Consider the following 22,214-nt stretch of genomic DNA (forward strand, 5'->3'; position numbering starts at 1 on the left):
TGTATCTAACTAGCAAACTCCAGCTGATGGTGAAGCTGTAACTGCTCCTACATTCATACAGTCCTAAAATTACATTCCACCCTTTGAAGGCAACCGCAATACTGATGTGACCCCAGTGAAAATGAGTTTGAGACCCTTGCCCTAAGGATTGCTTGGGACTGAGCCCAATTAGTATTTTAATCAGTGATCTTGCACCATCAGCTGGAGTTTGCTAATTAGAAACAACTGAAGAGTTGGGCTCCTGGTCAAGAGGACAACCATGTGGCAGGACTGCATGAGGAAGGAAAGAAAAAAACCTCATGGTGTGTAGGAGGCTGCGGGGCACAGGTACAGGGTGAAAAGCTGGTGCCATCGAAATGTTGACTGGAAGTGTTATAATAGCAGGAAAGGTACAGGAAAGCACGACAGATTAACAAACAACATCCCATCTCAGAGCAGGAGGGAATTTGAAGGTTACTCTGCACGATATCCCTCTCATAACCGCCAAGATGAAAGAAGCTCTCATGTTTGGTATCCAGAGCACCCGTTATGACAGCTCTTCGAATAAATGGTGTAATAAGGAAAGCTTGAGTGTGTACCTACATCCTCAAATATTAAAAAATAATCCCCTATTTTTAGGATTACAGCAGAACGGGTGAGTGTTTGTACCAGAAAGAGCCTGGCCACGGCCATACTCAAGTCTCACCCCCAGCCATTTCCTTCTACCAACTTTTTTTTGTGGTGATAAATGCATGTTTTCTTTCTAGAAACTGAGGGGCTATTGCTATTGGTGTCACACACAAGAATGTTTCAAAGCAGCACAAACTAAATAATGTGGTGTAGAGTAAGCCAAACAATAACCATAAATAATAAATAACTTTATTAAAGAATTACGGTTGATGTTTCTACGTAGAACAATCTTTTGTGTTACATTTTAGAAGGTTGTTTTGCATAACAAAGTTATCTGTACTGAGTATTAGCCTCTTTCTGCTATAATTTTAAAACCATAGTATGTACTGGGTTTATTAATTATGCATATGTATTGTGTTTATATTGGTAAAACAGAGATAAAAATAGAAGTTGTCAGATGAATACTATTTTCTGTTAAATATCAGCATCTGTCAAATCAAAGATTTCTGAAGTTACAACATGAAAAACTTTTCTGCTGTTTATTACCGGAAAATTCAAGTGACATACCTGGAAAATGCCTCCACAGCTTTATAGATTAAATATTGCTAAATCAACGGTGTGTTCAGGCTGTGGCCCTTGAGTTGTCCTCGTGCTTTTTCAGGGCAGTAACAGCATCCCGTGGATTCAGGGTTCCGCAGGCGTCCTCGAGGAAGGTGACCGCGATGTCACATTGCTCCAGCCCGTCCTTCGGTCACCTCGACAGCTCCCAGAACCGTTCCAGAGCACCAAGTTATTGCCATTATTGCCACTGGTATTGGCTCCAATAGTAATAAGAGGCCATTACATTAAACACGCAAAGAAACAATTGTCTTTCCCTTGCCAGAGTTCAACGAAAGTACTCCTGATTATTTTTGCAGGTTAATAAACATTGAATTAAATAATCTGGGCAATCCGCAGAAACATACGATTTAAAGGCTGTTTTAGCCAAGTATTAACTTACTAAGCCTATTTTATTTTATCATATAAATAGTGCCTTTTTAAAGGCTACACTATAATGTTTTAGCCTTGAAATAGATGCTGTAGTGCTAATGCTGCAATGTTAGAGTCTACAAAAATTAAGTTACACTACGACACAGGGATCAATTCTGTGTAACAAAACGGCAAAATAATGTAAAACTAACCCAAAAACCTTTCCTGTTCTCAGTCCCACAGTTGGCTTTTCTGCAGAAAATCAGAATCTTTAACCGAACAACAACATCCAGGGAGGTCAAATGTTAGATTTAGGATCATTCTACATCCAGTAAAACAGGACAAAAAAATACAAACACCTCATCTCAGCTGAGGGGGGAAATGGTGTAATCGTTCATTGTCCAGTTCACCTACTGCTTACTCAACCAATTTCTCCCACATTTTTCTGATTAATAACTAATAGTTAGAGCTGAGTTTGAGGACACAGTGGTATTATTACAGAATGATTAACAGCTACTACAGAGGATCTTCATGAATTAAAAATAACAGGTCACCTCCAAAGGAAATACACAAAGGATCAGAAATACAAAACTGACAGTCTAGGCACAGAAATTAAGAGATGCAAGCACAGCTTATGAACACAAGAATGCCAATTAACTAAAATTTAAAGTTTTTGTCATTTTAGCATTTCCTCTGACTTTTCTTCATGTTAAAATCAACGTGAATCTGGGGATTCTACAACAATTTACAGTAATATTTTAGAAAGATATAGATAGTAGCTATAGTGTATTCAAATTACTATTAATTGCTGTTGTCACCTAGAAAATTAATAATTATTTCAGCCACACAAAATAAAAAGAATTTACTTTCTGTGCAAGTTATAGAGTGTGGGAAAAAGTAGCTTCATTACCAGGCTTAATAAAAGTCTGAGATTGGTGCAGTTGTAGCAGAAAACTCTTGCAAATCAGGGCATTTTTTAAAAAATAGAATTAGTGGTAATCCATTAAAGTGCTTTTAAGTGGAAAGTTGTTGGGTGTTTAAGTTTACTGAAACTAGATTGGTTAACCAAGGATCTGAAGTTTTAAAGAACATTTAAAGGACAGTTGTCAAAGGATGGGAGTAGCAAGGCACGCTAATACTTCAACAAAAAACAGAGCTTGGTCAGATATACATGTATACTTATATGAACATAAGCAACGCAGCACCATTATCTTCTCTGAAGAAACTCCATTCAAATGGAGAATGGAAACCGTTTATTTTTTGCTGCTTTTGATGGGGACGTGTGTTCCTCTCACACTGAGATTCTCCGAAGAAACTCTGGGCTCCCTGGAAGCTGCAAGTGGTTTCTCTCTGAAACAAAAACCAAGGGTCACAATGACCGTATGATGTGGGGGTGAGGGAATATATGTTTCGTTAGTTCCTTATGTGGAGGTAGAGTTGTGGTAGTTGTAACACAGATTTGCCTCTCCCTCCAAAGCTGCTTCCATCATTACCACCGTAGAGGATTAAACCTTAACGCAAAGAACCCAGTTTGATGACCGTGGGGACAGCTGTAACATTTGCACGTCATTGAGCTAAGATCACTGGCGTATTTCTCTAGAAAACACATTCACTGTTGTCATTAAGTAATTTTCAAAGTCAAAACCCACTAAATTTCTTCAAAATTGAATTAACAAAATCCTGCCTTGCCCTGTTTATTGTGGCACTGTAAGAAAAGGAGGAATAAAACACGCTATTTCTCCTCAGATTGCCAGTAAACATTGTTTGTTCATAACCAGATTGCTTTATAATTGAATTCTCCATCTGTTGCGAGTATTTTGGTATTCTGGTAGGAAACTGCCTTACCGTCTTGACCCATCTTCCTTGGGTATGTGATGAATACTTCTGTACTTTGGAGCTTCCAAATTGCACCTAGTTCTGGATGGTCTGAACTTCGTAATCTCTTTCTGCCACTCTTCGTCAAAGGTCTGGGCCTCAGCTGAAACACAGTTACAGTTTGTTTATTTTTAATAAATGCAAACAAGATAGGAAAAATAGGAAATTAGAGGGGTTTTTTTTGAACTTGTGGTCCCTGATTCTCCACATTGCCTGCAAACTATTTCAGGGGATCTGGAAAAGACACCTCAGAGTTTACTGACAGCAGGCTTATGTTTGGAAGATAAACCTTAAAAAATAAAACATCGAAGTCACTGTGTTGTAAAAGTGTATGCACATTTTAACCACACATCTCTTAAATACGTATTTTATATTAGCCACAAACATGCAGCAAATGGGAAAATTATCTTAAAAGTTTGTTTGAAACCATAAAATATAATTAAAATTAGTTTCAAATACGAGCAGCTGCTGTCCAAGCAAACAGTACCCACTGCATTACAACACATTTTCAAGTCTAACTGGTTACTTTAAGTTGTCCAAATTTATATCAACTAAGGAAATTTGATTTGCAGACTTTGCACTTTCTGGAAAACAGTCTCTTTCAAAATGTCTCAAGCTGGAACTTCAAAAATTGGTGTGTGAAACAATGTAAAGCCCATCAGAGTTGCACAAAAGGACATACTTTCATCCAAGTTGATGAATTCTTGGTTCAGTTCTTCATCACCAGTCTTGCTGTTCTTGGATTTTTTAATGACATGGGCCCGATCGTGAATGTGATGGCCAATAGCCATTTTTTCCAGTCCGCTTTCAGAATCTTTAAGTGCTTTTCTTGTCTCCTTAACCTGTGCAAAAAAGGAAAATAATTATCCTTCCAAATAAAAAAAGTTGTTAAAATAATTTTTTAAAAAAATCAAATTTTCTTCCCCAAGGTTTTTATACATTTCTTTTTCAAAAGTTTGTTTTTTTCAGGCTTTTCCAATAGTCTCATTTACTGCGTTGGCTGAAAATACACCCAAGCAGCACAGATCAAATCTATTTTCTTTTTGCCAACAGACATGAAGATTAAACGAGAACACCTGGAGCTTCTTAAGTAACATACATGCTGGCTATTAACTGTTGCGTAAAAAAAGCCTCGTCTAAATATACTACACGCAGACAAGTCTTCAATGTCCTCCTTGACAAGAGAACAAGTAACAGTCGATGCCGATATTCTCAGCACGAAGGGACAACTAATTACGAGGTTGTCATGTTGACCAGCTTGAAACCCCGGCAACCACTTATCACATTGTTCACAGGGATATTATTAGAACCTTTTTGATAACTGAGTGTCTGCTCGAGCTCGAACGTATCCCACAGCCAATCGCGCTCGGCGGCCTTTACTTCGTGAACCTTGCTGCAGGGTTCAAATTCAAATTCAAATTTCTTAGCAGAATTAGATGCAACAGCTGCAAGGAAGCCGATGAAAGGGCATCTTCGGCTGGAGCGTTACGTAAGGATTTCAAAGTGCTTGAGTCAAGGGGATGATTTGAAGCCACGTTTTGCATAAATAGACTGGCTCTTGCTATCTCATACATTTAAAATTCTGTCTAAAACATAAGAGCAGCATTAATTATAGCAAAGAGAAAGACATTGGAGACCGCCTTGAAGAATCAGCTGTTCTGGCACTCCATTTTTCCAGTTGATAGGCATACAATTTATTTAGATGTATACTTAGAAGCATACAAATTACAAGGAAGAAAACAGCACTTTAGCTTAAGAAGCCTTTAAGATAGAGCAATATTTAAACAGCCATGTATTTTTCTAAATTAGAAGACTAACTGTCTCCAGTCAAAAGAACCTGAAGGGAACTGTGGTTTGGCAGAGATGAACTCTACTACTCTCCCTAGAGAATCCGATAATTACACATCACCTTCTCGCTGCATCTCGGGACTACTTACACCTCCTGGCGCGGTGCGGGTCTGAGCCGAAGCCTGGAAAACTTTTGGTGGTTCATCCCCCACTTTGGAGTACGTCATCACGGAGGAGGAGCTGAACGTGTGGGCATCTGGATGGATGGACAGGTCATCCTACAAGCAACAAACTGTTATTAATAAAAGTTAAAACTTGTGGATAATAGGTACTTCTTACAGTATGAAAAAGAATGAATACCCCTCTGAAAAATGACCCCTCACTCCTGGCACCACAAAATATGGCCTGTTGGGAAGACACCTTGGCATTTGGTGTCTCCCCAGCCCAGGAAACACGACGACAAATAAAAAGCATTGGCAGCAATAAGCAACTGCTCGAACGCTTGCCCTGGCATAGTTTAGTAATGAAGATACAACCTATAGCATCGCTCTTGCCACACACAGCGTATAACAAGGTGTGTGCAGAGTTTGGGTGAAATAGGACTTGAGCAATGACGGTTACAAGCCATTTTACAAGCTCAGTAAAACACAGTAAATACACCCAGCAACACCTAATAGATACTGGCATTATCTTCAAAGGCTGTGAAGAAAGACCCAGTGCTGAAAATATAATCAGAGGCAAGTCTATATGCAGGGTGGCTTTTAGGTGTTTGAGGTTTTGTTGGGTAAGTGTCCGGTAACAATTTAAACTGCTCCTTCACTGGAGGTGTCAGCTCTGGCAAGAGCCAGAGTCCAGATAACTTAGGGCAGTTCTAACCCCTAGAGAATCAAGCACACATTTAATGTGCTGTTGTTAGCAAATAATCAGTGACTCTATAGAGAAATATCACCGCAATATCATCTGGGGAAGAAAACAAAACCAAAACAAACCCAGCCAAACAAAAAACCCAACAAAACAAAACAGAAAAACAACCAAACCCCAATTTCTTACTATCTCCTTGAGACTAGTAACCTTTTCCTTGGCAAGATGTTCTGAGTAATATTTTAAAACACCTGTTATTCTCCAATACAGTTAATTTTAGGAAAAAAACAACCTAAAAACTTACAAATTTCCTTTGCATCTCCAGCATGCTGTTTCTCATATTGGACATCATCTTGTCCATTGCAAAAAAAGGCTCCCCAAAATCTGCATCCTGCTAAAAGAAAAGGCATTGAAATTAAAACAGTCTTCTAGTTCTTCAAGTTCTGAGGTAGTTTTTTTGTTTTGTTTTTTTTCCATGCAGTTTTTAATGCAAATCAGACCACCAAGAAGGTTTTCACAGACTGCAATTCACAGACACAGGCAAGCCAAAATGCATCTTTTCAAATGAAAAAAAAAAAAAAATCAAAATCTAGCATGGGGAGCTTGATTGTTAAGCTGTAGATACTAGAAAGACAGAAGTGAAAGACTTGATCCTCAAATGTCAAAATAAGTTTACGTTGTGGTCAATTTACAAGAATTATTTTCATATACCTTCTAATCTAACTAGCTTCTGCTTTAAGAAGTACTATATGACCCTCTATGTGTAATAGTCTATTGAAGATCAAATTATCTCTATTATGTAAATCCCTTAATGCATATGGAATCACACGGAAAATGCAGCCCAGCAGACACAGCTGTTCCTTTGCAGTAATAATGTACATTACTCATAAAAGGGCAGTGTGAAAAAAAAAAAAATCTGAGAACTCGGTATTTTAATGGCAGCTTCATTACCTGATGCTATACATGTACTCGACAAAACATTCATTTTTTAATTGTTCCATGAAAGCAGAAGATCCAGTGTTGCACAAAGATAATAGGACAGGTTTAGATGCACAGAATTTAATTAATAGGCTCTGTAGCTAATGGCATGTACTGACCACACTGATGAAATCTCCCTTTGGAAGGAAAAAACACAACACCCAAACAATAGAGAGACTAAGTAAGGAAAGGGTGAGCTCTGCTGAGTGCCCATCTGGGAAGCCAGCAATGCCGTCCCAAACGAGCATCCTCCTCCAGTGCAGCAGGTGGGGATGAAGATGATTTTTGCCCTTCCTTTCCTCTCCCACTGTGAACTTTTCCTCAGGACCTTCAATGTGTTTCTTGAGTAGCAAGAAATCTGAACCTTCAAGAGCTATTGAAACCTCTGGGCAATAATTATAGATAAAATAGGGCCAGAAAACTGCCTTCTACAGTTAGAAATGCAATGACATGACACGGTAATCAGCTGCACTATGGAACTACATGCCACAGATTGGGGCTAGGGAGGTAAAAGCCACAGCCTGTGCAGTTAATTGCAGACAAACTTTGATTAGCTAATACACTTTCTGCACACAGCAAGTTGTCAATTTGTGCCTCTAGAAGATATAATTAAACAAGTAATACCTTTAGATCTGAAAATTCAAAGACCCATGCTTATTTTTATCTGCTCTGCGAGAGCCACCCTCCAAGCTGCTGGTTTTCAATCTGAGGACTCTAAAGCCTCCCAAAGGAAGGAAAATGCTCCACGAGGGTCATGGCAATAAACTTGGTTTTGCTCAGGTACTTTGTACAGATCTTTACCAGATATTCCAGACCCCCAAACTCCAGCTGGACACCATTCCAAGCCCCGTTCCAGGGGCGATGCTCTCAGCTGTGACCAGCGCTGCAACCTTGTCGGCATCACGCCCACAAACACCCCAAGGCGCTGGTGTCCGTCCGCGGGCAGCACTCGGCGGCTGGAGTCTCCATCCAGGGATTATTCAATTTATATCCATCACAGATCACGCACCAACAGATACATCACCAAGCAGAAATGCCAGCTGCTAAGTAGTAACTTTTCCAATCATGCTATCAGCATATTTAGTCTACCGCAGCATTTTCATTTAATAAGGAAAAAAAAATTAAAAACGCTTGAATTATATTGTTGCATGTATCTAAACACCAACAAGAGCAGTTTGCAAGCACATTGCCCATGCTTTAGTTATGCAGAGAGTGTCCACACGCAAGGATTCTTACTCCTGAGATACCAACCGCTCTCCCAAAGCCTGCAAAGGGCATGAGGGAGCAGCTTGTTGCCTGCAAGAAAAAGAAGCAACGACTTTTAGTCATCAGACACAGCAGAAGTAACTTCCACAGTGCACTTCCATATGCAGCAAGTGAGGTTAAACATTTCCGATCAAATAAAAACACTCACGAGGACCCTGATAATTCATAGTGCGCTAGGACAATATAATACAAAGTCTCAGGGTATATGAAGTATATTAACGATATTGGAAAGCAACAGCTGTCACCACAATAAGTTATATTCATATGTATGTACTAGAAGCACTTGAAGTTACAAGTTGAGAAACGTTTGTGTACCACAGCAAACTTTGTACTAAAATTATTTAAAACTGGCACATGCTTCAGAGATCACCCACTTCTCTGAAAACACTTCAAATCACAAATCAATAGTCCCTTTAAGGAATATTTATGCAACTAAATTTCAGAGGGCTGGCAAACAATTTTAGAGCTTAAAAAAAATGAAGTGATGCAGCTGACCTGTCCACAAGCACCCTTTATGTATTACAAGAGAGTAATGTAAATTTAAAAGATATTTCTGTAAAATATCCATACATCCCTCGTGATAAACAAAATGAAGTCTAACTTGTCAGCACTTTCAAAGGTCACCGCAAAGAAATTCTGAGTAAATCTATCATCATATACAGAACCACCCGAAGACAAATCCCCCAGGAGCAAATTATATTCTTCTGCAGTTGTATAAATAGATGTAGATATAAACACCGGCAAATACAGTTCCTGTTTGACCAGCTGATATTGAATATCCCTATATGACAGGGCAATGAGATGCTGGAAAACAAATTGATGTTTCCAGGAAACTAAGACTGGAGAGTTATATAAAAACCTGCCTAAAGAAAGACTGGCCAGACAGAAGTACCAAACACTTTACGGTAATTTTAAGTACAAAAGGAAGAAGTTATCCAATTCTTGAATACCTTTATGAACTCTTTCGGATTGCATTTCTGGCTAATATGTAGTGACAGAAAATAATACTATATTTTTTTTAATATATATCAAATGCAAAAGGATATCCTCAGAAATAAAGTTGCTAATCATTAAAAAAATATAAACACTTTGTTTCATAATACACAAGGATACTGTTACATACACTGTTAAATAGTTGCGCAATACACAGAACAATCAGATACCCAAGCAAAACTGAATGACAGCATCTTTTAAGATGTTTTACCCCATTCCTCCTGCTCGTACCCTTTCCTTCTTCCCTCCCTCCAAGAGCCTAAAAACTGGCACTGCAAACCTGCTTCAGAAAGGAAAAGCATTTTCAAATTTGAATGCTATATTGACACACATTGAGTTGGTGCACCAAATTCTGTTCCTTGCAAAGGAGTTTTAGGCGTTCCACAGTTTACTTAGAGAATTACAGTCTCAGTAATCAGTATGGGCAATTTTAACAGACTGTATTTTACACGGTAGTAAAGACTTCCATCTTTCCCTACATAAAAATCTAATTATTTAAGGTGTTTGAATTAACTTCTGGAGGGAAACCAGTAAAAGCACTTTGAGACTACAACAAGGCTCAAGTAATCGGTGTGAGTCTTCTGTGACATCTGACAGCTCTCAGGTGAAACATGAGGAACATCAAAAGACACTGGCAAGATTTTAGCAGGTGCAGAATTCTTTTGTGCTTATCAAAATAACACAGCGCACTTGCGCCTTTAACTTCTTTCTGTAACCACAGAGAAAGGTTTTCTGTGTCTGTCATTTATCTCTCACTGCCAAGAATAAGGGACACGAACCCCTACGCTACTAGGGTAAGGCTTAATATATTATTTTTCTAAAGGAAAAAGAAGTCTGATCTGGGTTTAGGCATCTACTGAACCAAGGCCTAAGAGTCTGCTGCAGCAGATCATGCCCTAATTAGATCCAGCAGCATCTATATTTGAAACTAACTGGCAATGTATGAGCACAGAGGAAAGAATCTGACAGTTACCCTTTTGACTTGTAGGTGTTAGTCTGTGTTTCAGCCATGTTTATTAAGCTCCGACTATCTAGGTTTGAACAACCCCCACCAAATCTGGCCGAGTTCCACACGCCCTTGTCATCTGTCTTGTCTTCCAACCGGTTTTTAAAAATCAGGTGTGATTCATTAAAGTCAGATCACTCAGCTGCAAAATATTTAGCCTGCCGGATGGAAACAACCAACTTCAAATGTATATCCTCTCTAAATACAGCAATTAGATAAGGTTTAGCTACAGAAGCGTAAGATATAATTGTCCCGCATGCCCAGGGAGTTGCACAGATACTTTATGTAAAACATAGGTCATCGCCAGCTTCTCAGTTTCAGGTTGTAATTTACAGAAATACTGGGTTTCGTACCAGTTTTCCTGATCTTTAATTCTTACACTGCAATATCTAGAAGAGACATTAAGAATCAGACCCAATACAGAATGCGAAGCCTTTATTCACAGTTGCAAAGTTGAAAGAGGGTTTAAAATGTCTGCGCAGATACTATCTAGGCAGCTGAAACACAGGTCTGTGTTAAGTCAAACTAACAAATAACTGGACACAAGATGCTAAAGTGCAGAGTGAAGGCACAAACATCCCAAGGTACCTTTTCAAGTAAAGTTCGCAAAAAAGGAAGCGTTCAGAGAAGGCTCTGTCATTGGGCTTAGTTTATTTCATTAAATATTGTATATTCAATGTTCAATAACATACAGACTTGTCACTAGTCCTAATAGAAGTTTGTCAGTGTTAAGTAATAGGCCATTAAGGAACCAAGAGAAATATTATTCACATTTTACTCACCAACAGAACAATTTGGCCAAGGCTGCGATAGCTGAGCCAGGCCTCGGTTTCCACTGGACCAATTTTAACAGACGTGGAAATGGGAAGCCAACTATATTACCAGTAAATGTAAATTCCATGTAGCAATCCTTGGAGATTAAGAAAATACTTACTCTGCGATTTCCTCTTAGAGCAACCTGAGAGTCCTGGCGCGCTCTTCGATCTCCTGTTCTCTCCCCGCCATCTGTTATGCTGAGAAATGGATCTCGGCCAAAAGGATCAGAAAAGCTTCTCATCATCTGCCGCATGTACTCATGGTGTGCAGCAAAAGGATCGCTGAAAAAGAGACATTTTGCATAGAAGGTCATTGGGGTTTATTCCAAGCTATGTAAAATGGCTCTGAAACTTTTGAAACTCAGTTTTTTACATCATTCCGTATGGTTCATTATTATTAAAATTCTTTATTTTAATAGGACCCAACTGGGCCATCTCCTGTTCCTCACAAACTCTCATTTCTTTCACTCCTCTTCCACCTCTCAGGTTGGTTGAGTGTTTTAGTGCTTTTGTCTTCTCCTTGCTCTCCTGTACTCTTGGGTGTCCGTGTTGCTTTTTCTCCTCCCTCATATTTTCCAAAACTATTCCATCCTTTGCGGCCATCTTCCCAGCCTATGTTTGCTATCTTCCAGGAACTAGAAAACCTACATGACCTACATTTTATTCATCACTACATCTACCTCCAACCCCTGATATTAAAATATTTTCCCCCCCCTCTCCTTTTTTCACTTTCATCTTCCAAAGCTTAGCAAAGAACTACTCATTGAACTCATCGTGTCCTACTGGATTTTCCCCCCTCACCCCTCAAATTTATTTTGCTGGCTGCCCCATTCTACTTTCCGTTGATGCACATGCTCAAAGATGTATACTAGCCTCTAAATTCTAGCCAGCTCCGTCTCCTTTAGTCACCCACTATCGCATCTTTTCCTTCCCTTTCTTCCCCCTCCACAAATTGAGTTCTTGCATCCCTTTGCTTAGGAAGAAAGATTCTTACTGGCTCTTTGCTTTCCTGTTAGTTTTCCCCCTCTTCTCTCTTCTTTCTAGATACTCAGCCTCTGTTTCCAAAAACCTACAGGACCCCACCAGTAATCCCAAAGCTTGGCTTGCAGCTAGAACATGAAGTTGTTCTCCATTACCGCTTAATTCTTGGCATTCTCTAATTAGGACAAGAACTTAATATTTTTAACCAAGGCCAAAAGAGGAGCAAAACATGATCTTGCCAGAAGCACAGTATGTGATCAGTACTGTTGCCTGTGGTCTAAGGCTACAAATTATTACTTCATAGAAAAAACATGCTTCATTTCCTCCCTTCACCTCCAGTCTCATTTTCCCCTTTGTTATTCCACTGAAAGGCACTTTATTAGCCTTAATCATTGCCCAGGCATGTTTACATAGGTGTAATGGCACCTCGTCTTCCTTCCGAGCAATGTCCCAACATTCCCCAGACAGCTCCTGCCCTGGTTGTCCCCAGGACACCACAACCCTTCCCGTCACATCTCATGTCTCCACGCAGAAAAGCTCCAGGCTGTTCCTGATTTTTGCAATACCTGATTCTCTCTTGAAAGTCTCCCAAACAGCTTTTCTACTCTCTCCACCCCTTACTGCCAGTCCCATGAAAACCAGTTTCCACGCCAGGTGGCCGCTTTGATCTCTTCGCTTTGTACTCCTTTCTTGTGCCAAAGTTACATTTATTAATTTTTCTTTTAAGTGAAAAATAAGGTTACAAACCTAATGCCGGATTGTTTTCCAAACAAGATTTTTTAACACAACAATATCCCTTTAAGCTATGCACATACTTCACTCCCTCCAGTGCAATCAGACCGTTACAGTTCAGAATTAGTTTGACCATTGTCGTTAAGCAGACCCTAATCTACCCCACTCACATGACTGCTGGCTTTCATTTCAGTCCTAATGCGATAAGCAGCTCCCACACAGCAAGTGTCCCCTTGCTTTTCACAGGATGAGGAACAGATGGAAAAAGCCACCGCATGAGCCAAGCTGAAGAAAGCAAACACTACCACAGCGTATTCTTCCATCAAAGCTATTTTGACACTAAGCTTCAGATTGGTTTGGTTTTAAAAACGTAAATAAATATGAAGTGTATTCCACCAGTAATTTATGGATAACAAAATTTCTCCCCAGCCTCTTCCAGTTCAAAATAAGTAGGACACTGATAAGTTACCTGCAACACATCATAAGCAAAACAGGATTCCATAGATTTAATGTAGATAAGAAAAAGTGGTTGAATGTAGTGTGCATAACATGCTGTAGTAGGTCTCACCTGACATAAAAGAATGCTTCATCCCTTGTGAAATTGTTCTTTTTGCCTTATTTCAATTTCTTTGGCAACTCCTCCTGGCCATTCACCCTCCACTACACCCATTTGATACACTCATACCTGCATCTAAAACTGTGGGTTGTTTTTGTTTTAAAAAATGAAAGGTCTATGAAACGATTTAAAAATACTAGCTGCTTATAACACTATGAGAGACAGGGAAGTAAGATATATACTGTGGAGTGCCAGATTCAGGAACAGAAGTGAGGCCTCCCCATTCCCTAGGGACCTTTCAGAGAGCCATTCAGAAAAAGATCTAGTGTTGTCGAGCCTCAAAAGAAATACCGCAATTTTGGTATGCTCTAAAATCAGGGAAAAACAATGGAAAGTGATCACAGAACCTGCCTGGAAGACAAGGGGTCCAGGGAACTAAACCTACTGCCTTGATGGCTCTGATGACTGAAACTCAAATCATAGCTACAAAAGGAGTAGGTCACCCTTACAAAAATAAAATAAAATAAAATAAATATATGTATATAAAACAAATCAAAGTCTCTCCAGTAAAGATGCAAGACCTTAAGTCCTTTGCTCAAATCACAGATTTTATGGGATGGCAACAGGTGGAGAGAGCACTCTAGTTTAATTACCATTGATCACACCTGACTTAAAATCTCACCTTTTTTAAGGGGGGAAGATCCTTTTGATGACATAACCAGGATTGCTGCACACTATCACACCATAAAGGTGATGGGGAAAAAGAAATGAGGTTCCATAAGAGGTTTAACACAGAATTTGTGCCCTTTGCATGTTAAGCACCAGAACTTAATTTTTCCAAAATCAAGTTCTGAATGGAGTTCCAGCTGAAACCCTTCACCAAGTGCTATAATAAAGGTATAATGTTACTCCTTACTTCAGTGTATGTTTCTGGTCAGTTGAAAATCAGTGGCCTAGAACAATACATTCAGTTTATTATTTTTGAAAACAGTACTTCATAATAAATGTGCCTTTTTATTTTAAATTACGAAGTTATGTAAGCCTGAGGTTGCAAAATCACACTGGACATAACACCTGGAACAAGAAAAAAAAAAATCTGTGGATTGGTGCATTAAAACCAGAAGCCAAGTGCACTTGGCAGCAGAGACACAACTTGCGCACCTGTCCCGGCTGTTCAGGGTGAACCTCAGCTGCTCACACACCGAGACATTTCTTCTAACCCAGGCACTATTTCCAGTTCAGCAGCCAAAATCTCTCCTTGTGAGGCCACAGAAGCTTATTATTACACTGTTTTGGAAGCTAATCTTATCTGAAGCAATAAGCTGATTTCCTTAACTATATGCAAAACAGACTTACAAGGCCAGTGCCAAGAAAATTAATCTCAACATCAATCTCATCTCTTTCACACGCACTCCCTTCCTCTATCTTCTGCAATCTTTTTTTCCCTACCATTTTAAACTGCATCAGTGCCTACGATAAACATGAATAAATAAAAGGAAAACAACTGGTGTCTCAAAAGCACGCTACAAATTACTACAAACAAGACTTAATTTCTATTATTATTTTAATTTTATGCAGAGGATTTGCTTAGCGCGGTTTTCTGCATAGTATATCCTGCGTATTCCTAGAAACCGAGCGTACTAACCCATCCTGCACAGCTTTAGAAACTCTCCCACCACCAGGAACGAGCTTTTGCAGTAGATTCTCCTTTAAGAGGGACAAACTCAGCCTCAGCTGGAATATCCTGTAACTAAGAGATACAGTCAACAAACCCACATCACAAGGCCCCACGCGTTACCCTTCCTCACCCACCCACACTGCCCCTTATCTTTGCTTGTAATTAAGCTCCGCGCAGTAAGTACCGCACCTTTAGAAAAACTAAAATAATCCCGGCTCCTGCAAGTTCTCCAATCCCATTTCAGTTTCTGACGAAGCTCATAAATTGGGGTGAGAATTGATACTCCAGCAGTTTCGGGGAGCATCTGCACAACACGCTATATAGATGTAGGCTCCAGCGGCTGAGGATTCCCACGGGAAATAAATTTGAACACACAGACGTGCTCTACCCCGAGCACCATCACTGCGCTCAGGGCACACAAACCAAAAAAACCCACATTTGCTGAGCTAAAGCATCAACGTCCACTCAGGAAAGCAGAACAAGGAGACAGAGAGTTCGCCTTTGCTCATCTCAAAGGTTTTAACGCACGAACGCCTGGTGTTGCCTTGAGCGGATGTACCGACAACAGGAGCTCAGAAATTATCTACAGGAAAAAAAAATAATTTAAAAACAAAAAAACCACCAAACAGAAAAGCTAAAACATCCAGCACCTGTCCACTTTTTAGAGAAAATGAAGGAAAAACAAACTCAAGAAACACAAACCAACAGAGACGGAGGTTTCTTCTCATTCGATGTCACTGTGAAATTATTATTACGTTCTTCACGGTGCTACGAGACAGTAAAAACCGCAGGCGTTACTGAGGAGGGGAGTAAGAGGCAAGACCCTGGTATTTAAAACCACCGGTACCAACGCAAACCCCGACACTTGTTCGGGGTACCCGGAGGAGCGCGGCTGTGGCCCCGCCGCCCGCTACCCCTCACCGACCCGCGTCCCCCGAGCCCACAAGCGCCTCGACGCGCTCCCTCAGGCGGCGTCTCCCCCGCCACAGCGGAGGCCGCGGGTGCGGCCGGCCCGGCCCGCGCCCTCACCGGAAGAACGGGTCCTCCTCGAAGCAGCGGCCCAGGCCCCCGAACATGGCTGCGGCTCCCGCCGGTCTGAGCCCCGCCGGCCCCGCCGCCCCTCACGGCGGCGCCCGCCGCCCCACGTGACAGCTTCCAGCGCCGCTATTGGCCGCGGCGAGCAGGGCGGGGGCGGGGCTGCCCGCGCGCCGCCGTTGCCGTGGCAACCGGCAGCACGGCGCGTTCCCGCTCCAGAAGGTTCGGGGCCCGGCGGGGAGCGGCGATCGGCGATCGGCCCGCGGCGGGGGCCCCGCGCTGCCCCCGGGCTCCCCCTCCCCACGCCCGTCTTTGCCCGGTCGGCCCGGCCCGGCCTGGGGAGCAGGCCCGGCCTCCAGCCCGGCTCCGTCAGGCGGGTCGGCGCTGTCAGCGCGGCACAGGCCGCTATCCCGTCCTTGGCAATTAAAAAAAAAAAAACCACAAACTTTAAAAGTATTTTTTCCAGTAGATGGCAGTAAAATAAAGCGACCGTGTCGTGCGAGGCTGGAAACGAGGCGTTTGGCTGAGCGGGAGCAGCGGCACCTCAGTGGAAAACACCGGGGCCTGTGGTAAAACCCGCCAGAAACGGCTGTTCAGAGAAACAGCAGCGGGGAGAACGAAATATGAAGGAAATGGGGCCGCAGCCGCTGCTCTGGCAGCGTCACGACCGCCTTTCACACCAGCTGAGCACGAGGTGTATCCGATTCCTGAGGCTTTACGGAAGGTAAAAGCGCTTGGTCCTGTACTGCTGAACCACAGCGGCTCTGGGGGGTGAGGATCACTGGTTGAACTGGACGGGAAAAAGAGCTTTTTGTCTTCTTGGCAGAAACCCCTCAGCCAACCCTGTCATCAGAGCGAGGTTTCGGTTACAGAATGGAACAAACACACGGGGAGCGTTATCTGGGTTTCCTGAAGAGCCGAGTGGCTGTGGACATGTAGGGGTGTGTGTAAGAATCGTGGTTATATATAAACTTACTTCTGTGGTTATATATAAACTGGTTTGAAAGGGGTATGGGAATCTCACCTTCATTCTTCATAAAACGGGAGGAGAACGTTGGTGTGTTTGGGAAATTCCTCCCGGCGAAGTTTCTCGGGGCTGTGAGCCGGGGGGGTGTTTTGTGTCTCCTGTGAGAGGCAGGTGAAGGCTCTGCCCTCCTCATGTTTCTTTCAATATCCCACTTTTTAGGGGAAAGATAGAAAATGCGCCCCAGATAACCGTGTGGGATTAGAGAGCATCAGAGTATTTATATGGTATTGATATATTTATATAGCAGTCGTGAAAGCAGATCCTTCGTTCCAATAAGCTCCGTCATGCTGCAGAAGCAGCTCTACTGGTATTTGACCCAAAGTGGAAAATTGACATGAAAGATGAATGAACGGAGCCGGCAATATTTTTGAAAAATATCTGTAATCGGGTGAGCATTGATTTTGCTGTCTACTGATGTAGACTTCTCTTTAGATCCCGGCGAGTGCTGATATTGCAGCCTCAAGATGCACTCCAAGTTTGAGCAGTTGTTTCAGTGAAAATGTTTATAGTGACTGACTGGTGGGCAGGGAAGCATGACAGAAACCGGGTTCCCCATTGATTACCCAGGTGGAGACTGTGAACTGTTGGTCCATTTCTGATGAAAGATTAGCAAATAAAACAAATCAGGCTGTGGTCATGGAAGTGAACTCCGGTGCTTTGGGGCTGTTTATAACGAAATCTTGTGCCAGTTATGACGTTAGCAAAGAACTTTTTTATTGTTCGGAGGCAGAATTCAAGCGTTGTTTCAAACCACACGCAAAAATATTAAAAAGTTGTAGTGATATAATTATCTGCACTGTAGTTAGTCTTTCAATCCATAGATTTCAAAGGTCTTTAAAACTCTTCTGAAGCTGGAGTGTATTCATACCAGAAATGCAATAAGCAGGAGCTTTACCGTAGTGATTTATTAATTACTTGTCATTGTATTTTGATTAATAGACAGAAGCCCTGAATCAGTTTGAGTTTGCTATTATAGAAGTTCATTAATATCCATGACATGAAATGCTAGAACATTCACTTATTACTCGTTACAAACCAGCAAAGTGAGTTTTCTTTAAAGTAATTAGCACGTGAAATACAAAATCCTCCAAATTCTTATCCTCCTGGAGCTTTACCTTCTCAAAATGTTTGTTTCAGTTTGGTTAACTTGTTTGCAGTCTTCTACCAAAACCTGAGTATTTTTTTACAGTATGTATTTACATTTTCTGAACACTGATACAAACCAGACTACAAGTTCCATGAGTGCAGTGGAGCCTTTGGATGAATTTGGCCTCGTGAAAAGAAACCTGTTCTGTACGATGAAACAGGAACGTGGAGCCTTCCGACAGCTCTGCCTCAGATCATCTACAGTTTGCTATTTAATTTTATGCCAACTCCAACTCCAAAAGATGAAATTTCTTTCCAAGTCAGAGCCGATCCGGTGCTGGATGACTGTGCGGATAACTAAGTGATGCGAGTTGTAGTTATTGTTAATTTTTCGGCTGCTGGTGGGAAGACGGGCCCCGTTAGAAGTGAGCTCATTACGAGCGGCTCGCTAACACGATCAAGTCAGTGCTCTATTTGCACAGAGTGATATCTCTAATTGCTCAGGCCTTCTTAAGGTTTGTGTCTGCTCGAGTTAGATTTCTTTTGTGCAGATAAAAAGACTTCTGTAAGAAATCACCTTGGTGCTGCAGCACTGTCAGTCTGGAGGGCATCTCCAATGAGATTAATGATGTCTGCCTTAATATAAGAAAACTTTGCATAAATGAGATTATGGTTTCTGCTGAAACCTGCCAACTCTTATTCATTTGCAGTAAATATTATCTTTAATTAAAAGTTTTAAGGTATCTTGTTCCTGAACTAATGAGATCTACAGTGATTTCCCTTAGGAATTAATTTACCTTCTTAATTCTTATTCATTTTGGTGATACGACTATTTAAATCTGATTCAGACTTCAGAGCTTCGCTGAACATATTCATGTAGAACAAAAGGTCATTTTGCCATATTGACGTTTTGTTGGTATTTATAATTCTCTGTTCTCTCTCGATTCCAAAGATACATGTTGAGGTTCCTGCCCCAAACATTTTCTACTGACACTTCATGCTGAATGGCTCTTTTCCACAACTGTTTCACTTTGGCTTATGTTTTTGGTTCCATCCAGAGTACAAATCAATCACAGCGATGCTGAAAAAAGATCCTGATTGTGATGAACTTATTTAGAATAGCAGAGCTATGTAAAATATACTAAATTATGTGGAAAACATTTGGTGCAATTGCTGAGAAATACAGGAATATTTCTGCCTTTACATCTGGGTCGTCATCAGCTACAGTTTCTCTACAAGGATTATTTTTAACCAGTGGGGATGCTTAACACTTGAAGGTGAAAATTGCATTCCTGTGTACATGTTTCCATAGGCAAAGTGCCAGCCGGCAACTAGTTTGTGTGAACCAGAGCCAGAACCCCTTTTCAGATTGTGCACCAAAGAGAATTTCAAGAGCTAGATTTTAAAATGGGTCGTTATTATAACTAAATCACAAGGTTCCCTTGTTTTAAAAAGAAATAACATATCAAAATTAAAAAGTGACATTAAAATGTTTTGCATACGCAAAGAAGACAGAATAAATAATCCGTAGTTCATTATCAGGAGAGTTTTCTGTTGAAATCTGATCTGAATCGCGACACGTCCCTTCAGTTGTTGGTGCTCGAAGGTGCCGGGTCTGATGAGACACTGATGAAACAACAGATGGTTTAAAAATGGGGGGATTACCCTAGTTAAGTACATGGAGGAAGACAGAAGTAAAAATATCAGTTTTGACCAGAGGTTTTCTGTTCTTGTCTCTGATGAAATACAGAAAACCTCTTCGGAAGTATATTGGAAGCGTTAAGTAGGTAAGTTGAACCATAATTTATATAAGAAGCAAACTGGGGAAGATTAATTCCTGCTTTCGATAGGAAGAGATTTCAGTCTTTTCCCGTTATACCAACATTTTCTATTTTCCCACTCAGGAATTTGTACCGGAAAACATTTCTGTGTCCACTTCTGGATCTGTATATTATTAGGAAATACCCTGAAACGCTCCTGCTCTGTCTTTGAAGTTGATTTTTTAAAAAACTGACTGTTATACAGACTGCGGTAGAAACTCGTGGCTGCAGGAGGTTCCTCAGCCGGTTCTCGCACCACGGTTGGTAAGAAAAGGGTTTTGTGGCCTCAGAGCGAGCGCTGGGACAAGCTATAGATAGAATTGTCACCCGCATCTACAAGTTGTTGCTAACCTTCCCTTTATAACTTACTTGCAGACCAACTTCCTCCCATCGCACACAAATTAGAGGGTTATCAATAATGTATGAACTGATAAATAATGCTTGTGTGCTGTTGTCAGGGCAACAAACGCCATTCGGGCTGCAAGAGAGCTCCTCATGTCGTGGCAAGTGCATTTGAAGTTCTGCGTGTCTGCGAGGCTTCGGCGAAGGAAAACAATGATATTCCTTTGTGTTTCCTTGAGGCAGCTGATGGAACTGGTGAAGTATATTCTGATTTACAGAAACATGAGAGATCTGCTCCCTTTTAACAATCAGTATTGAATTTTACTTATTTAATAGCTGTTTACAGAATACCGATATAAACAATGTAGGAATTGCCAGGCTGGGTTACCTGGGGCGTCTGCATGGTGTCCAGTGTCTTATTTACGAGTTACCTGGTCGAGATGTTTTGTAAGAACCTTCTAGAAGGTGCCCAGGAGCTGGATGTGACCCAGCGGCATCTGTCACACAAACTCATCCCCAAGACCTGCAGGATAAGCTTTTCTTTCTTTTAAAAAGTGTGTGGATATTACTTTCCCAATAATGTGTACAAGTGATGATCCACTGGAGAGTTTTAAAGTTTTTGGCTTTAATTATGCTGCGTAGTATTGAATTCCCAAGTTTAATTTTTCATCAAGTGAAACTGCATTTCTTGTAATTAGCCCCGATTTTGTGAGCCTTCTGTCTTCTGTTCATGTTTTCGTTTAGCAGAACGAAAACTGAGGCATATAAATATACATATTCTTAAAAAAAATTTAAAACCCCACAACGTAACAAAAAACCAGTCAAGACTTGGCCCCGGTGGGAGCGTTTATTGTTGATTCCAGGATCTGGGCCAAAAATAATATTTGTTTCAATGCGCTCTGTTGCCATCATGTACAGCACCTATTGATTTCTATAAACTTTGGCAGCACACGTTAAATATGAGGGAGCCCAGGGAGTTTTGTTCCTGAGTTACCTCAGGAATTTGCAGCTGTCTCATTTTGCCATTGCAAATGGCCCAGCAAACAAAAAATATACGTTGAAGATGCTGAACTTGAACCATCTTCTGTGAGATGATGTTTATTTCTTAAATCCTGGCAATTTGGCACTGGGAGGGAGAGAAAAAAAATGTCCTCTAGTCTCAGCTCTGCGTGTTGGGGGCATTTCGCTTATAACCAAAGATGTTATAGTAACAATCTGCTGTATCGGGGGTAAATGCAGCAAATTTATTCCTGGGGCAAAATCTTTATCAGGTCAAGATTGCAAAAACTGAGCTCAGAATTTGGCCACGGCCTCAAGCTGTAAAATCAGACCAAAAAAAAAAAAATACTAAATATACAAACCCACAGCCCAGGGCTGTAAAGCAGCTGCTTGAGGAGCCGATTTCCATAGGAAACTAAAGCCCAAGCTGTCCTGCTTCAGGTGCTTTGCACTGGGTGAAGCCCAATTTCTCCGCTCATTATTTGTGACCATCGTTGGGACGTTACTGTGTTTGCTCAAATAACTGAACTAATTCGAAAAGTCTTGCCTGCCTCAGGCTGTTTGTCTCTAAAACTAAAAATGACTCTTGCTGGTTGAGCAGATGTTATTAAAGCCATATTGAAATCAGTCCTGTAGAAAACAAGTATATTAAATGCACAAGTTAGCGCAACATCAAGTTTATACAGCTCAGAATATGACTAGTTCCATCAGTAAGGCAGGAATTAAGTGTCAGTTTTAATTGTTAAGTAGAGTTTTCACCATCCACCTGAAGAAAAATAATAGATTTTATTACGCAAT

General features: G+C 41.0%; 1 protein-coding gene across 5 annotated transcripts; it reads right to left on the reverse strand.

Moving 5' to 3' along the window:
- Window positions 1-836: 836 nt before the first annotated feature.
- Window positions 837-16,246, reverse strand: MLF1 (myeloid leukemia factor 1). Of its 5 annotated transcripts, none has more exons than XM_065640347.1 (8): window positions 16,137-16,246; window positions 11,280-11,442; window positions 8,332-8,376; window positions 6,407-6,496; window positions 5,391-5,519; window positions 4,136-4,295; window positions 3,424-3,556; window positions 837-2,928 (listed from the first exon to the last, which is right to left on the reverse strand). In XM_065640347.1, exons 1-8 carry the CDS (start codon window positions 16,181-16,183, stop codon window positions 2,832-2,834), a joined length of 864 nt encoding a protein of 287 aa, XP_065496419.1. In that variant the 5' UTR covers window positions 16,184-16,246; the 3' UTR covers window positions 837-2,831. The 5 variants fall into 5 exon arrangements, with proteins under 5 accessions (XP_065496419.1, XP_065496417.1, XP_065496416.1 ...); XM_065640345.1 differs by having other exon boundaries at window positions 6,407-6,493; window positions 16,137-16,237; XM_065640344.1 differs by having other exon boundaries at window positions 6,407-6,493; window positions 8,317-8,376; window positions 16,137-16,237.
- Between the last annotated feature and the right edge of the window lie 5,968 nt (window positions 16,247-22,214).

Source organism: Caloenas nicobarica, chromosome 8, assembly GCF_036013445.1.
Source record: "Caloenas nicobarica isolate bCalNic1 chromosome 8, bCalNic1.hap1, whole genome shotgun sequence".
In the NCBI taxonomy this organism is placed as follows: domain Eukaryota; kingdom Metazoa; phylum Chordata; class Aves; order Columbiformes; family Columbidae; genus Caloenas; species Caloenas nicobarica.

Bases quoted from the DNA above. Each gene is read 5' to 3' on its own strand.
- MLF1 (XM_065640343.1), bottom strand. From the start codon at position 16,183: ATGTTCGGGGGCCTGGGCCGCTGCTTCGAGGAGGACCCGTTCTTCCG. The intron at 3,557-4,135 runs GTATGTCCTTTT...ACTGTGTTTCAG, and splicing joins ATTCATCAACTTGGATGAAA to CTGAGGCCCAGACCTTTGAC. The intron at 2,929-3,423 runs GTAAGGCAGTTT...TTTTTGTTTCAG, and splicing joins AAGGAAGATGGGTCAAGACG to AGAGAAACCACTTGCAGCTT.